Genomic DNA, 17,178 nt, shown 5'->3' with positions numbered 1-17,178 from the left:
TGGTGTTGGAATAAGCACAGCCAGACTGCATTTTAGAAGCCAGGATGGTGAACTATGTCTCTTATACTTTGGATGTGTATTGGGATGGACCAGTCCCTGGAGAAGGGCATCATGCTTGGTAAAGTGGAGGGTCAGCAAATAAGCGGAAGACCCCGTAATGACAAGGATGAACACAGTGGCAGCAGCCATGGGCTCAAATGCAGCAACACTTGTGAGGATGGCGCAGGACTGGGCAGTGTTTCATTCTGTTGTGTACAGGGTTGCCAAGAGTTGGAACCGACTGAACGGCACCCAAGAAGAACAAGAAGCTAGAACTAATATTGAAAAATCTCTAAAACATAATGGGTGCCAAAAGAAGCATTGCAGAAGGCTGCATACACTATATTCAAAAACCAGTTAACTAAGCGTGCATCGTCCAGTAACTGGTTGTTACGGAGTCTACCCTAACTCTGAGGCCCTCATGGGTATCACAGTAGAACTGAGTAGAGTTTCCAACGGCTGGATTTTTATAAGTCGATCCCCACATCTTTATTCCAAAGCCCTCTGGGTGAATTTTGACCTCCAACCATTCATTGGCAGCTGAGCACATTAATCATTTGTACCAGCCAGGCATTTCTCACTGCTCCTGTTGGTTTCTGTTGAGCCAGCTTCGACTCCCAACAACCTGTCCTGTCCATCTTCATGTGTCCTGGTATGTTTGGATACTGTGTCAGTCCATCTCATTGAGGAATATCTTGTTGTTGTTGTTGTTGTTGTTAGGTGCCACCGAGTCAGTACCGACTCATAGCGACCTTACACACAGCAGAACAAAACACTTCCCAATCCTGGGCCAACCTCACTACTGTTGCCATGCTTGAGTCTATCGATGCTGCCACTATCTTGTTGGGGGTCTTCCTCTTTTTCTCTGACCCTCCACCTTACCAAACATGATATCCTTCTCCAGCGACTGGTCCTTCCTGACAATATGTCTGAAGTATGAGAGATGAAGTTTGGCCATCCTGGCCTCCAAGGAGCACTCTGGCTGCACTTCTTCCAAAACAGATATACTGGTTCTTTTGGCAGTCCATGGCACTTTCAATATTCTCCTCCAACACCATAACTCAAAAGCATCAATTCTTTTACAGTCTTCCTTATTCACTGTCCAGCTTTGGCATGCATATGAGGTTATTGAAAATGCCATGGCTTGGGTCAGGTGCACCTTAGTCCTCAAGCTGACATCTTTGCTCTTCAATACTTTAAAAAGGTCTTGTGCAGCAGATTTTCCTAAGGCAATACATTGTTCAATTTCTTGACTGCTGCTTCCGTGAGTGTTGATAGTTGATCTAAGGAGAATGAAGTCCTTGACAACTTCAATCTTTTCTTAAGGATATCTTGTTGTTGTTGTTGTTGTTGTTGCTATGTGCCCTGGAGTCAGTTATCTTAGGGGGAACATATAATAGTGGGGGTGGAGATAAAAGGAAAATCAAGGATATAATTAACACAAAATCCATTTCATTTACAGCCACTGAGGGTGGAACATGCATGAGGGGTGGCAGGGTAGATAGAGTCTGCTAAAGTGCTGATAGTTTCGACTTCTTAATCAGGGTTCTGACCATAGAGATTTGTGTTATAGCTGATGACTCCTAAAGTTTTCAGTGGGTGGTCTACAGGCCTTCATATGGATAACATTTCACAAGGAGAGAAGAAAATAATAGCATTTAATCTATAAAGGATTCTGGTAAGAAGGACGCAAGATCATGATGATAAAAATACAGTTCTTGGTGCAATATGGCGGTGGTAATGTGCTGTGAAGTCAGTTCCAACTCATAACAACCCTGGACAGGGTTTCCGAGGCTATAAATCTTTACAGGAGCAGAAAGCCTCATCTTTCTCCCATGGAGCAGCTGGTAGGTTTGAACTGCTGACCTTGAGGTTAGCAGCCCGACTCGTAACCACTATGCTACCAGTGTGTCTTTGATACAACATCATTTTCAGTGAATTTTAGAGATGGTTGTAATCGTTATAAGGCAGCTAAGGACAGAGTAAAATCCAAGCTCACTCATGAACTATGGACCTCACACCTGAAAACCTAGCACCTGGTCTACCAACTCAGAACCATACTAGCCAACTTTCCTTGGGCTCCTCTGAAGTGCGCCATATGATGGACACATCCCCAAGTAAGAGTAATAACTAGAAAGAGACATGGCGCTTGGTAAAGTAGACGGTCAACAAGGATGAGGGAGAACCTCAGTGAGACAGATTAGCACGGGGGTCTAACAGTGGACTCAAAGATGGTGATGATGGCACGCGACTGGGCAATACTTGGGTTATGCATGGGCTAGCTTAGTGGTTACAAATCGGGCTGCTAACCTCAGGGTCAGCAGTTCGAAACTACCCAGCTGTTCCGTGGGAGAAAGATGAGGCTTTTTGCTCCCATAAAGATATACAGCCTCGGAAACCCTGTATATGGTCGCTGTGAGTCGGAACCGACTCCACGGCACATCACAACAACAACCATGAGTCAGAGCCAGCGAACAATGATAGTGCTAACCAGAAGATCATTGTGAGGAGCTAACATTCCTCAAAGAACTTACAAGACAGTAAGGAGCTAGCTGTTTGGATTATGAGGACAGTCACCCCTGACTCCCTAAATTAGTCATTTTAATAAGCTGGGCAGAGTCCCAAAGGAACCCTAGTGGTGTAGTGGTCAAGCCCTCAGCTGCTAACTGAAAAGTGTTGTCATTAAGTGCCTCAAGTTGGTTCTGACTCATAGCTACCCTGCATAGGATTTCCAAGGCTGTAACTTTCATACATATTGGTTACCAACAGGGCTGCAAACCGCAAGGTCAGCAGTTCGAAACTACCAGCTGCTCCGCGGGAGAAAGATGAGGCTTCCTGCTCCTGTAAAGATTTACAGCCTCGGAAACCCTGTATAGGGCTGCTATGAGTCGGAACCGACTCCACGGCACACAACAACAACAACGAGTTGGAATAAGCTCCACGGGAACCAGAATGGAGGCGTTTCTTCATAGTCAGAAGCCTCGGAAATTTTAAATCAGAATCTCACAAGTATCTACCATTCTATAGGGCACCAAGGGAGAGGGTTAGCTCAACACCCAAGGTATGAAAAGTACAAAAACCAAAACAAAACAAAGCTTTGTTTCCTGTAGTCTCTGGATCTATCCATCAAAGGCCCACCTGACCAATGAGAAGGGAGTCATCGTTGGCCAATCGTGGAGCACGGTAGCCTTTTTCCTCCCAGTTTCCGCCACCATGATTAAGTACCAATCAGGAAAACCTGGAGTGGTGAGTTGGCCGATTCCATCCTTGCACTGCGCTTCTTGTCTATCCTTGTATTGACTTTGTTACTCTGAGTCTTTAATTTCACCCCCTCTGCCCTGCTTCCTTTCTTAACTAACCAGAAAGGGTTCTGTGCGTCCTCACTCCATGGCCCTGAATTTGGATTATTTCTTAGATTATTGCAATTGGTCTAGGTGGAAAAAATTCTCCACATATAAGCATAGTTTATAGCAAACCCTTTGGTAAGCCTTAAACAGGACAAAGAAAAATTAGAATGAGAAAAACCGTCAGCATGAGGCTAAATTAGTGTCCAAAGGATTCATGGCCATGGAGTTACTCAGACAATGGAAAACAGGAGAGTTACACAAAATTGTGTTTTTTTGTTGTTGTTCATAACCATCATATCAGTCCATCACTAGTGGAGACGAGACTGCAGAGGCAGGGGAAGGACCATGATTGAAATATTGCCCAACTGCAGATGGGAACATTTCCAGAATTGGACCTGAGGTCCTTCATCATGGCTACTTGTTGATTAGGGCATGACTCATGACTATGTGGCCCTGGTGCCCCAACTTCCAGGTGACCTGTATCGATCTGTAAATCTTACCAGCAGGCCCATGTTCCCTGAAAATGAGACCCTCCCTGGGGCTGGCCTGGGAGTTGTAATCTACTTTCGAACACACTCACCTGAGGGTTAGATCGACAAATTGCTGGTTCATGGTCAAAATTACCTCAAATGGAGATTGAATTTATGTCAAGACCCAAAATGAAGTTTGGGTTCCCACTGTAATTGCAGCCTTCGACAAACCCAAGTGCTTTAGAATTTAAGCTCTAATACACAGTGATTGGGTCTAACATCCCTGCCTTTAGGAATGTTTTGTTAGACTATTCCAGGAGTCCTAGGGTGGACGGCAAATGTGATTGGCTGCTAACCATAAGGTCCACCTAGAAGCGTGTTGGGAGAAAAGCCTGTGGATCTCTTTCTGAAAGACCTCAGTCATCGAAAACCCTTGCTCAGTTCTACTCTTCCACACATGGTGGTACCATGAGGCAGTTAACTAACTCAATGGCAACTGGTCTTGATTTTCATTGGATATTAAAATACCAAATGTTTACTGTTCGCTCCCACTTGTCAGAGGAAGTCAGGCTACTTCCTCTCTGTCTTCCTGGTCTTTCCTCCTCTCAAGGTGGTGGTTAAATGTAGTCAAGTCACTTCCAACTCCTAGCGACCCTGTAGAGGGCTTCCAACGAGTAGTTGGTAGGTTTGAACCACCGGCTTTGTGGTTAGCTGTCCAGTGCTTATCCTACAGCTGAAAGTTGTTGTTGTTGTTAAGTGCCGTCGAGTCAGTTCCGACCCATAGCGACCCTGTACAGGGTTTCCGAGGGTGTAAATCCTTACGGGAGTAGAAAGCCTCATCTTTCTCCCGCGGAGTAGCTGGTAGTTTCGAACCGCTGACCTTAAGGTTCGCAGCCCGATTCGTAACCACTACGCTGTAGCGGAGATGAATTGTTTGTGTATGTAAGTTCCCTATCCTGTAGAACTGAAACCTGTGAGAATGATGCATGTTTGGTGCTCAGTGGTAGACTCCTCGTCTTACTTGTGGAAGTCCTGGGTTTGAGTCCCAGTAAATGTCTTTGTGTGTAGCTACCACCCCTACTGCCCATGTGTCATACTGTGGTGGCTTGTGTGTTGCTGTGACGCAGGAAGCTATAAGTATCTCAAATACCAGCGGAGTCACTCATGATAGACGGGTTTCAATGGAGCTTCCAGATTAAGGCAGACCAGAAGGAAGGGCCTGGTGGTGATCCATCACGGTCCAGAAATTAGCCAATGAAAACCCTAGGTCAATATAGAGTATCACCAGACTCACTCACTTTGGGCCCCTCCTCAGGAAGAATCAATCACTGGGGCAGGAGGACAAGTTTGGTAAAGTAGAGGGTTGGCAAGGGAGACCCTTAATGGGATGGATTGGTACACTAGCTGTATGGAAGGTGGTGGGTTTTGAGAATGGCGTAGGGGTGGGCAACATTTGGTGCTGTTGTACGAGGGTTGTCACCTGCTGGAATCCGCGGCAACTAAGAACAATGAGGAGGAGCTCAGAAATGGGCCTGTCTATCAAGCTGCCAGGTGGTGCTAATGTTCTGGAAGACTCTCTGGGAGAAACACCACTTTAAAGTCTGCTCTTCTGGCGGCCCTCGGGAAGCAGATGTAGGAATTTTCCCTTTGACTCAAGACTTTACCCAAAGCAGCCTGTTTAAATCGATTGGTAAAAGCCCACAGGGCTGAAGTCACTGAAGGTCATGGATAGTCCTTTTCTCTAATTGTATTCTTATTTTGTTGTTGTTGTTGTTGTTGTTAGGTCCTGTTTAATCAATTTGCCACTCTTGGGGACCCCATGTGTTGCAGAGCAGGGGTTCCAAAGCTGTAAATCTTTCCAGAAGCAGACTGTCACTTTATCTTGCGAAGCTACTGGTAGATTCGAACAGTCAATCTTTAAATTAGCAGCTACATACTGTTTACTGTTTATTTAATTTCCCCTATTTTCTTAGCTTTTTTTATGCTACTAAAACTCTTCATTTTTCTCAAAATACATGGGGGGAAATTAGTTATCTAGTTATCCATGAATAATGTGGCTATTTGTTGGTTGGTTGGTTGAAATTTTTTATTGTGAATTGAGTGAAAGTTTACAGAACAGATCATAGGTTTTACATTCAACAAATCCTAGACTTCATTTCAATGAGTGCAATCCCTTCCACGTACCATCAGTTAAACCATATCAGCTCTATGCCCTTCAACACTGCTCTCGTTCCTGTGCCCTCTCCTACCATCATCTTTCTTTTGCCAACCTCTCTCTCATGGTATATTGCCCTCCACTCTACCCAGTGAATAATTTCCCCTTGCCTCCCACCCCTGATAACATCACAGAATGTTTCTTTTAGCCTGAAGACCTTTTCTTGCGTCTTGACAAAAGCGGTCTTGTGCAATATTTGTCCTTTGTGATTGACTGATTTCACTTGGTAGAATGTCCTCTGCGTTCATCCATATTGTGAGGTATTTCACAGACTTGTTACTCTTCAGTATTGCTTTTGTGTGTATGTACCAATGCTTGATGATGAACCATTCTTCTGTTGAGGGCTTTAGGCTGTCTCCATCTTTTTGCTCTTGTGAGGAGTGCTGCAGTGAACATGGGTGTGCATGGATCGGTTCGCATCACGACTTTATTTCTTTCTTTAACTTTTTATTGTGAATTGAGTGAAGGTTTACAGAACAGATCATCAGTTTTACATTCAACAAATCATACTTTGTTTCATCTCGGTAATTACGATTCACTCCATGTAACAACAGTTATCCCATTTCCACCCTGTGGTTCTAATTTTCATCCCACCCTCCTTCTCAACCCTTCTGAACTTTGTCTTTAGACAAATGATGCCCTTTTCATCTTGAAGGGTTGACCCTTTCATGGTGAACATACCGTGTTAGTGTTGTTCCTCCCTTGTACTTATCTACCACTTGACTGAAAGTTGGACCACAGGGTGAGGTCTCACAGCTCTCGTTCTTGAGGAGAAATACCAACTAAAGGGGTTGCTGGGCCATACAGGATTTCTACTTTGACCATTTTCTACAGTGGTTGCACCATTTGTCACTTCCACCGCTCTCTCTACACCCTCACCAGTATTTGCTGCTTCTGCTTATTTGAACTTTGCTATAGAGGTTCACTCTCTGGTTTGAATATATCGGGGTAAGATGATAGCGCATTGTTTTGATTTGTATCTCTCTAATGGCTGATGATCACAAATATTTCTTCGTGGTTTGTTGACCATCTGAATATCTTCTTTTGGTGAAGTACCTATTCATGTCCTCTGCCCATCCTTTATTTGGATTATTTGTGTTCTTATTGAGCGTTGAAGTGTTCTGTAAATTATAGACAGTAGTCCTTTTCTGATGATGTCATTGCCCCAAAAAATTGTCCCAGTCTATGAGTTCTTCTATCAATCTTGGTGAAATCTTTTGATGCACATAAATGTGTGATTTTTAGGAGGTCCCAATCATCTATATTGTCTTTTATTGTTTGTATGTTTTCAGTTATGTTTGACAATGTATTTATGTCATGTATCAGAGCCCCCAAGTTTGTCCCTGTTTATACACTGATGATCTTTAAAGTTCTAGGTTACACATTTAAGCCTTTCATCCACGTTGAGTTCATGTTTGTATAAGGTGTGAAATTTGAGTCTTGAACTGGATTTCCAGTATTGCTAGTACTATTTGTTGAAGAGACTATCTCTTCCCCATTCCATGTGTTTCAGTCCTTTGTCAAAGATCAACTGAGCATAGATGAATGCATTTACTACTGGACTCTCAATTCTGTCCCATTGATCTGTATGACTTTTGTTGTACCAGTACCAGGTTGTTTGACTCCTGTGGCTGTGTAGTAGGTTTTGAACTCGAGACATAAGAGGCCTCCTACTTTGTTCTTCTTTTTCATGCTTTGCTTATCTGGGGTCTCTTTCCTTTCCATATAAATTTAGTGATTAGTTTTTCCATCTCTTTAAAGTATGATGTTGGAATCTGAATTGGGATTGCATTATACCTATAGATTGCTTTGGGTAGTATTGACATTTTCACAGTGTTAAGTCTTCCTATCCATGAGCATGGTATATTCTTCATTTCTGTAGGTCTCCTTGGGTTCTCGTAGTGGTGTGTTGTAGTTTTCTTTATATAGGTCTTTTGATTCTCTGATTAAATTTATTGTCATGTATTTAATCTTTTGGATGACTGTTGCAAGTGGTATTATCTTCCGATTTCCTTTTTAGAGCTCTCTATATAAGTATAAAGGAATCCAAATGGTTGTGTGTGTGTGTGAATTGATCTTGTAACCCTATCACTTTGCAGAATCTTTCAATGAGTTCCATTAATTGTCTTTCTGAGTCTTTGGGACTTTCTCAATTTCAGATCATATCATCTGCAAGTAGAGTTTTACTTCTTCTTTGCCAATTTGGGTGCCTGTAATTTCTGTTTCTCACTTCATAGTTCTGGTTAAGATTTCCAGACAATATTGAATAGGAGTGGTCAAAAAGGCATCTTTGTCTGGTTCCTGTTTGCAAGAAAAACAGTCAACATAATCTACCACATAAATAAAACAAAGAAAAAGAATAATATGGTTTTATTAGACATTAGACATTTTCCAATGTCTAATTGGAGACTCCCTGACTCATACAGTGAAGTCCGGGAGAGCCAAAACTCAATGGAAAACTTGTTTTCCTGGGTCTCCTAAGTCTCCCACCTTTGAATGGGTACAGTCTTACCACTCTTCTATCACTAGTTTGGGTGGTAAACATTGTAGTGTTCCTCTTCTGACAGATTTCTGCCTTACCCAGGTTTCAGTTTTGCAGGTTTTGTTGTTGTTGTTAGGTGCCATCGAGTTGGTACCAACTCATAGTGACCTTATGCACAGCAGAACGAAACACTGCCTGATCCTGGGCCAACCTCACTATCATTGCCATGCTTGAGCCCATTGATGCTGCCACTTGGCCAATCCATCGCGCTGGGGTCTTCCTCTTTTCTCTGACCCTCCACCTTACCAAACATGATATCCTTCTCCAGAGACTGGTCCCTCCTGACAATATGTCCACAATATGAGAGATGAAGTTTGGCCATCCTGGCCTGCAGGGAGCACTCTGGCCGCACTTCTTCCAAAATGTATCTATTGGTTCATTTGGCAGCCCATGGCACTTTCAATATTCCCCTTCAACACCATAACTCAAAAGCACCAATTCTTCTACGGTCTTCCTTATTCACTGTCCAGTTTTCGCATGCATATGAGGTTACTGAAGATACCATGGTTTGGGTCAGGTGCACCTTAGTCTTCAAGCTGACATCTTTGCTCTTCAACACTTTAAAAAGGTCTTATGCAGCAGATTTGCCTAATGAAATATATCATTTGATTTCTTGACTGCTGCTTCCGTGAGTGTTGATAGTTGATCCAAGAAGAATGAAGTCCTTGTCTACTTCAATCTTTTCTCCATTGATAAGAATGTTGTTTACTGGTCCAGTGGTGAGGATTTTTGTTTTCTTTACACTGAGATGCAATCCATACCGAAGGCTGTTCTCTTTGATCTTCATCAGTAAAATTTTAAGTCTTCTTCACTTTCAGCAAGCAAGGTTGTATCATCTACATATCGCAGGCTGTTAATTAGTCTTCCTCCAATCCTGATGCCACATTTTTCTTCATATAAGCCAGCTTCTCGGATTATTTACTCAGCATACAGGTTGAATAAGTATGGTGAAAGAATACAATCCTGTTGCACACCTTTCTTAATTTTAAATCATTCCATGTTCCCATGTTCTGTTCAAACAACTGCCTCTTGGTCCATGTACAGATTCCACATGAGCACAATTAAGTGTTCTGGAATAGAAATCAAATTGTATGTTTTACTGATACTTCATTTCATTGTTTTATAGACAGAAGACACTCTTTCTGCTGTTGGTTCTTTCCATGGTGTGGTTTTGTACCCTTGTGACACAGTGTGTTTGTGTGTGTCCTAGTCTGCATGCCACCCTGGGTCACTCTGGTCTCCTAATCATTTTGTTTGCTTTGCTCTAGTTTGAATATATTAAGGCTCACTCTCTGTGCTGTATGGTTCTATAGTTTTTATAGACTAATGATGCCATGTGCTTCCCACTAACTGCATTCCATAGAATAATAGCTTCACTCTTCTGAAGTCTTGTTACTTCACCTGTTCATCACTGGTCCCCCTGCCATTGAACTTGGCAACCATGGATATGTCTCCCATCGTTATAGTTTTGTCTTTCTCAGGTGTCATAAATGGAATTAGATGGTGTGTAGCCCTTTCCGACTGGCTTCTTCACTTGTTGTGTGCCATTGAGTCGATTCCAACTCTTTGTTATTGTTGTTGTTAAGTACTGTCGAGTCAGTCACAATTCATCGTGACCCTCTCTAGAGTTTCTACGGAGCAGCCACCGACCTTGTGGTTAGCAGTCCCGTGGACGTCCTAGTAGGGTTTCCTAGACTGCAATCTTTATAATCAGTTGTTCAAACCTGTCAGCCACTTCATGGCAGCTTCTGTAAAGATGACATCCTTGGAAACCCTTCGGAATCATTCTTCTCTGACCTTTAGGGTTACTGAGAGTGAGAATCGACTCATTGGCAGTAGGGAATATTTACAGAAGCAGTTCAGTGATCCTTCCTCCCACGGCGCTGAGGGTTGGGTTCAAACTACTGACTCTCATGGGTTTGATGGTATCAGCTGTGATGTCTATGAAAGTGTCAAGTTATACATTGGAAAATGAAGATAAATAAAATCACAGGATCTGTGGGTAACTAAGATTTCCTCCATAATAGCAGACTAGGTGATTTGGAGAAAAATGAAAAATAAATCTTAATATTGCACCACCAGGTCCCCTTAAATAACCTCAAACTTACCTGACGTTTCAAGAGCCCTGGTGAGTGTTGTGGGTTAAGCTTAGGGCTGTTGACTGCAAGGTTGGGAGTTCAAACCCACCAGCTGCTCCAAAGGAGGAAGATGAGACTGCCCGCTCCCGTGAGGATTTGCAGTGTCAGGAAGCCCGAGGAGCAGTTCTCCTCCGTCCTGTAGTCATCTACCGCTCACTGGTGGTGGTGGTGGTGGGGGGACAGTGGGGGTCCCTGAATTTTAATGTCTAAATTGTATTAACTGTCCACAGGTTCCCTTTATTTCTTCTCTCCTGTCATTCTCTCTCTGAACCTTGATATCTCTGCCCTGGAACAAGATGGCAGCATCTTTCTTTTCTGATTTTGGCCTCATGTGGTATCTGGAGGAGCTCAAAAAGGAGGAGTTCAGAAGATTCAAGATGCTCCTCAAGGACGAACCATTGCAGCTTGGACTTGGACAGATTCCCTGGGCCGAAGTCAAGAAGGCGACACGAGAAGATCTTGCCAACCTCCTGCTCAAGCATTATCAGGAGGAGCAAGCATGGGATGTGACCTTCAGGATCTTCCACAGGATCAACAGGAAGGACCTCTGTGACAAGGCCAAGACAGAGAGTACTGGTGAGTGGACCTGGAAGGGGAAACCAGCTCTTACAAAGCGGACTCTGCCGTCATTTTAATATATCGTGTCTATGCCCGGTTACAGCAGGGCCGGAGTGCACTGTGGGACCACATTACCTTGTAGTCAAGAAACCAGTGAATTGAGTTAGACATGGTGCTTATGTGTGGTCAAACGTGGGTGGGTGGCCTGTCCTCCGGAGTCCCTGAGTGGCACAAGTGGTTAAGTACTCAACTGTAAACCAAAAGGTTGGCAGTCCAAAGCCACCCACATGAGTCTCGGACTAGAGGCTTGGCAATCGACTTCCACGAGATCAGAGCCGTGGAAACCCCTGGGAATGTTGTCTCACTCTTATACCCGTGAGTACACCCTGAGTTGGAATTGACTCGAGGACAACTGGTTTGGTTGCTTCCTGTTGATTTGTAGCATGTCTTGACCTACTGAGCACCTTGGTTTTAGGTCATCGGTAATTTCCCCTAAGCTGAGAAATTGACCCCAAGTCAGATCCTCTCTGTAAGGTGAAGTGGTGCCGAGGGAGCTGTGGATCTGGCCCACTGTCTTAACAGACATCTGAGAAGAGCCTACAAGTAGCAACATTTGCCATAGAGTCTACACTGAATTAAGGAATCCTGGTAGCATAGTGGGTTACGAGCTAGGCTGCTAACTGCAAGGTCAGCGGTTCAAACCTACCAGTCATTCTGTGGGAGAAAGATGAGGCTTTCTGCTCCTGTAAAAATTTACAGCTTCGAAAACCCTCTCCAGGGTTGCTGTGAGTCAGGACTGATTTGGTGGCACACAACCACCATCACCACCACCATCATCACCACCACCACCAGCACCATACACTGAATTAGTGGTAAATTGGTGTGTGTATCCAAAACAGGTTCTTTTGTGAGTCAGGAGTAAGAGGAGGAAGTAAAATGAATGGCTACTTATCTCCAGGACTAATTGCCATTGTTGCTATGAAACCAGAAGAACCCGAGGGGTCCTGGCGCCAGTATGCAATATTTTGATCAAAGATTCTGTAGAAAAATTCTGATCCAAAAAGGGAAGATGCAGAACAGAATTTTCAATTCTCATGGAATCGGGATTTCTGGAATGCTTGAGGCTGAGTGAACCCCCAAAATCGTTGCCCTGAGACAATATTTAAACCTTAAACCAAAATTATCCCCTAAAGTCTTCTTAAAACCCAACAGTAGTTTAGCTCGACTAGTAATGACTGCCTGCCTTGAGCACTGTGCTCTTTTAAGATCAGTTTATCTGGGATCAATATGACAACAGCATCGCCAAAGAGATTAGATAGGAAAGTTAGGAATCAGTGAGTTCAGAAAAGGAGTAAGAACAGCTGCACAACTCACAGAATGGGAGTTGCGTCACACTGAATTATACATTTCGTCACTGTTGGGTTGATGTATGTTGTGCTGTGTATATTCTCGAGCAACAAAAATGAACACCAGCAACCAAAAAGGTCTTTTCATATATCATCTTTCAGGTGTATTCCATACACAGTTAGTTACTCAAACATGTTGCTCACAAGTCGATTCTGACTCATCATGACCCCTTCAGACAGAGGACAGCTGCCTCATAGTGTTTTCAAGGCTGTAGCCTTTGCAGAGCCCTGGTGTGGCGCTGTGGGTTAATGTACTGGACGGCAAAGTCAGCTTAATCTGCGAGGCTGGCAGTTCAAACTCACCAGCTGCTCCTTGGAAACCTCATGCAGAGTCACTATGGGTCAGAACCGACTCGATGGCACACAACGGCGACAACAATATTTGCAGAAGTAGACTGCCTCATCTTTTTTCCCAGGGAGCCTCTGGTGGGTTTGAACAGTTGATCTTTTGGTTAGCAGCTCAGCACTAAACCAGTGCACCATCAGGGGTCCTTACCTCTACACACTCGGGTACATCCTATACACTCTCTCTTGCTCTTTTTCCCCATAAAGAGATCATTGCCTACTTTTAACATCTGTAGACGATTCCATGGTTCCATAATGGGTAGTCACACAGCTCTTTGTTGTTGTTGTTGTTGTTGTTGTGTGTCTATCATCAACTGGGTCCCAACTTGTAACCACTCTGTGTTGGGTTTCCGAGGCTGTAAATCTTGACAGGAGCAGAAAGCCTCATCTCTCTTCCATGGAGCAGCTGGTGGATTGAGATGCTGTGTGGTTAGCAACTCAATGTGTACCCAATCTGCCACCAGCGCTCTATGCTCTATTCGATAGCAACAATGAATATCTGTGTGTTTCTGTGTGGGTGTGTTGATGTGTGAGTGGGTAGGAGTGGTATCTACAGCAAGGATTAGCAAGCATTCTGTAGAGGGTCAGAGAAGTAATATTTTAGACTCTGTGGGCCTTGACAAAGTTTCTGTGGCAACTGCTTAAGGTTTGTCATTATAACAGAAAAGCAAGTGGTGGTGTTGTTAACATGCCATTGAGTCATTTCCAACTCACAGTGAGCCTGCAGAAGGTTTCCAAGGAGCAACTGGTGTGTTTTGAACCACTAACTTTGCAGTTGGCAATCCAGTGCTTATCATCCAGCACCACACCAGGGCCCCTAAAGCAAGTGTAGACGACACATAAGTATCATGGCTGTGAACTTGTATTTACAAAACCAGACTGTGGACCAGCTTTGGCCCGTGGTCACAGTCTGCCAACCTCTGAGAAGATACCACTCCAAGAAGTAAAATTGCAGGGTCAAAGAGTATATGTATGAATGTTTAACATTCATAGGTTCTGTTGTGTTTTTTTTCTTCTTGTCCTCACTGACGCAGGATATACAAAGATGTATCAAGTTCACATAAAGAAAAAAATCAGCCACATATGCTCCCGAGAACCCCTCACTAGGATTCACGATTACTTTGAGCAGAAGGAACATGAATACATGAAACTCCTTTTTGAACCTAAGGCAACTGGAGAAGAGCCACCACGTACTGTGGTCCTTATGGGAACCCAAAAATTCGGGAAGACAACCCTTCTGCTCAAGTTAATGTTGGCCTGGGCAAAGGGCACCCTTTATCCAAATAGGTTCTTGTATGTTTTCTACTTCTGCTGCCGAGAAGTGAAGCTGATGACAGTAACTAGCTTGGCTGAGTTGATCTCCAAAGACTGGCCCGAGCCACCCGCACCAACAGCAGAGGTCTTGTCCCATCCAGAGAGACTCTTGTTCATCATTGACAGCTTTGAGCAGCTGACGTGTGACTTGGAAGAACTTGAGCCTGACTTGTGCAGTGATTGGACGCAGCAGCGATCGGGAGAGGTGGTGCTGGGTAGTTTGCTAAAGAAGAAGATGCTTCCAGAATCCTCACTGCTCGTTGCCACCACACCCAAGTGCCAGCAGGAACTGGAAGCTCAGCTGGAGCACCCAGAAATTAAAGCCATCGTGGGGCTCGATGAGAGCGACCGGAAACTGTACTTTTCCTGTATCTTTCAAGACAGGAGGCGAGCCACGGAGGCCTTCAGCTTTGTAAGAGAAAACGAACAGCTCTTCTGCATGTGCCGCATCCCTGTCCTCTGCTGGGTTGTGAGCACCTGCCTGAAGCAGGACATGGAGAGAGGCAGAGACCTGGCCGTCTCCTGCCGCAACGCTACCTCTCTGTACACCTCTTTCATCTTCAATGCCTTCGCACCCGCGGGGGCTGCATGGCCTTATCAGCAGAACCATGCACAGTTAAAGGGCCTGTGCTCCCTGGCTGTGGAAGGCATGTGGACGGACACATATGAGTTTGATGGAGAGGTTCTCAAGAGAAATGGGCTAGTTGAAAGGGACATCTCTGCGTTGTTGGACGTAAAGCTTCTTCAGAAGTGCAGGGGGTATGAAAACTCATACACATTCATCCATATGTGTGTCCAGGAGTTCTGTGCTGCTATGTTTTATATGCTAAAGGGTCCCGAGGATCACCCCAACACAGCTGTTGGATGCACCAAGACACTGCTATTGACCTATCTACAGAAAACAAAGGCACACTGGATTTTTTGGGGGTGTTTTGTGTTCGGTCTTTTAAATCCTAAGGAAGAGCAAAGGTTGAATGCGTTCTTTGGCTTCCAGCTGTCCCTGGAGGTCAAGCAGCAAATCTACGAGTGCCTGAAGAGTTTAGGTGAGCATGACCATCTGGAGGGAAACATGGATTTCTTGCTGCTGTTTTACAGTTTGTTTGAGATGCAGGATAAAGACTTTGTGATGCGGGCGCTGGACTGCTTCCAAGAAGTTCGTTTCGCTGTCACTGACAGCGTGGACTTGATGGTGTCTGCCTACTGCCTACGACACAGTTCTGGCTTGAGGAAACTTTCTTTCTCCACCCGAAATCTCTTCAAGCAGGAGGATGAAGGGGGCGCTATGTGAGTACATCCAGTCATTTACCTCCATCTGTCCATGTTCACGAGTGGGTTCTGCGATTGAGGGGCCAGTTCAGTATCATGGGTAAGACTTCCTTTTCTGTGTTCACGTCCTGACCTGACTCTCTGGTGTATGTCCCCTTCTCCAGGGGATTTCTCCTTCCTTTGGCGGTGGTGGTTTTGTGCTGCCGAGTTGGTTCTGACTCATAGTTGATCATGTATAGGGTTCCCAAGGCTATCAATGTTCACAGGAGAAGAAAGCCTCCTCTTTCTCCCACAGAGCGGCTGGGAGATTCCAACTTCCGACCTTGTGGTTAGCAGCCCAGTTCATAATCCTCTATGCTACCAGGTCTGTACTTCAGTGTTCATTATAAAAGAGGTAGTCATAGTCGCTGCCACATCATGAGGTCATGTGAGGACTGAATAGAGAAGACATAGGAAGTGTGCTTCCTGCATTTCTCAAATTGTGTTGTAGTTGTTGTTGCATATCCTGGAGTTGGTTCTAACTCTTAGCGACTCCGTGTGACAGGGAACTACTAGACTGTGAGCTTTACCAGCAGATTGCCAGATCTTCCTCCCTTGGAGCCACTGCGTAGGTTTGAACTGCTAACCTTTCAGTTAGCTGCTCAGTGCTTACCTGTTTGTACCACCAAGACACCTTTCTCAAGTACAAACTGATATGTTTTTATAGTTAATACCGTATGGCTCATATAGGTAACACGTTCAGAGTCTTTACCTCACAACTAGAAATTACCTTTTCAAAATTTATTACGAAATTTAAATCTCTTAACATTCAGATGTCTTGTTTTCAGGAAGATAGTCTATTATGCTTATATACTGGGGGTAAGGAGCCATGGTGGCACTGTGGATTAAGCATTGGTTGCTAGATGCAAGGTTGGCAATTCAAACCCACAAGCTGATCCGTGGAGAAAAATGAGGCTGTGTACTGTTCAAAGACTTAGTCTCAGAAACCCTATATGATGTTGCTAATGAGTTGGAATCAACTTGATGCCAGTGGGTTTACATACTGGGAGTTGTTGTTAGGTGCCATCAAGTTGGCACCGACTCATAGTGACCCTATGCAGAACAGAACGAAACCCTGCCCGGTCGTGCACCAACCTCGCAATCATTGCTAAGTTTGAGCCCATTGCTGCTGCCAATGTGCCAATCCATCTCATTGGGAGACTTCCTCTTTCTCTCCAACCCTCCACTTTATCAAACATGATATCCATCTCCAGGGACTGATCCCTCCTGACAATATTTCTGAAGTATCAGAGACAAAGTCTGGCCATCCCAGCTTCCAAGGAGCATTCTGGCTGGATTTCTTCCAACCAACACAGATTGGTATCTTCTTTTGGCAGCCCATGGTTTAATATTCTCCTTCAACACCATAACTCAAATGCATCAATTCTTCTATAGTCTTTCTTGTCCATGTTTCACATGCATATGAGTTTATTGAAAATACCATGGCTTGAGTCAGGCACACCTTAGTCCTCAAATTGGTATCTTTGCTCTTGAACACT

General features: G+C 44.2%; 1 protein-coding gene across 1 annotated transcript in view; it reads left to right on the top strand.

The window, feature by feature from the left end:
• Positions 1 to 11,047: 11,047 nt before the first annotated feature.
• NLRP4 (NLR family, pyrin domain containing 4) overlaps positions 11,048 to 17,178 on the top strand; it is a 31,061-nt gene continuing 24,930 nt past the window's right edge. Inside the window, exons 1-2 of the mRNA XM_006868280.1 lie at positions 11,048 to 11,327; positions 14,095 to 15,658. Of these exons, the coding sequence (XP_006868342.1) occupies positions 11,048 to 11,327; positions 14,095 to 15,658 (1,844 nt within the window). The remainder of the gene's footprint in view (positions 11,328 to 14,094; positions 15,659 to 17,178) is intronic.

The sequence above is a fragment of the Chrysochloris asiatica genome, unplaced genomic scaffold (assembly GCF_000296735.1).
Source record: "Chrysochloris asiatica unplaced genomic scaffold, ChrAsi1.0 scaffold00116, whole genome shotgun sequence".
Taxonomy (NCBI): domain Eukaryota; kingdom Metazoa; phylum Chordata; class Mammalia; order Afrosoricida; family Chrysochloridae; genus Chrysochloris; species Chrysochloris asiatica.
This window is presented reverse-complemented; position numbering and strand designations above follow the sequence as displayed.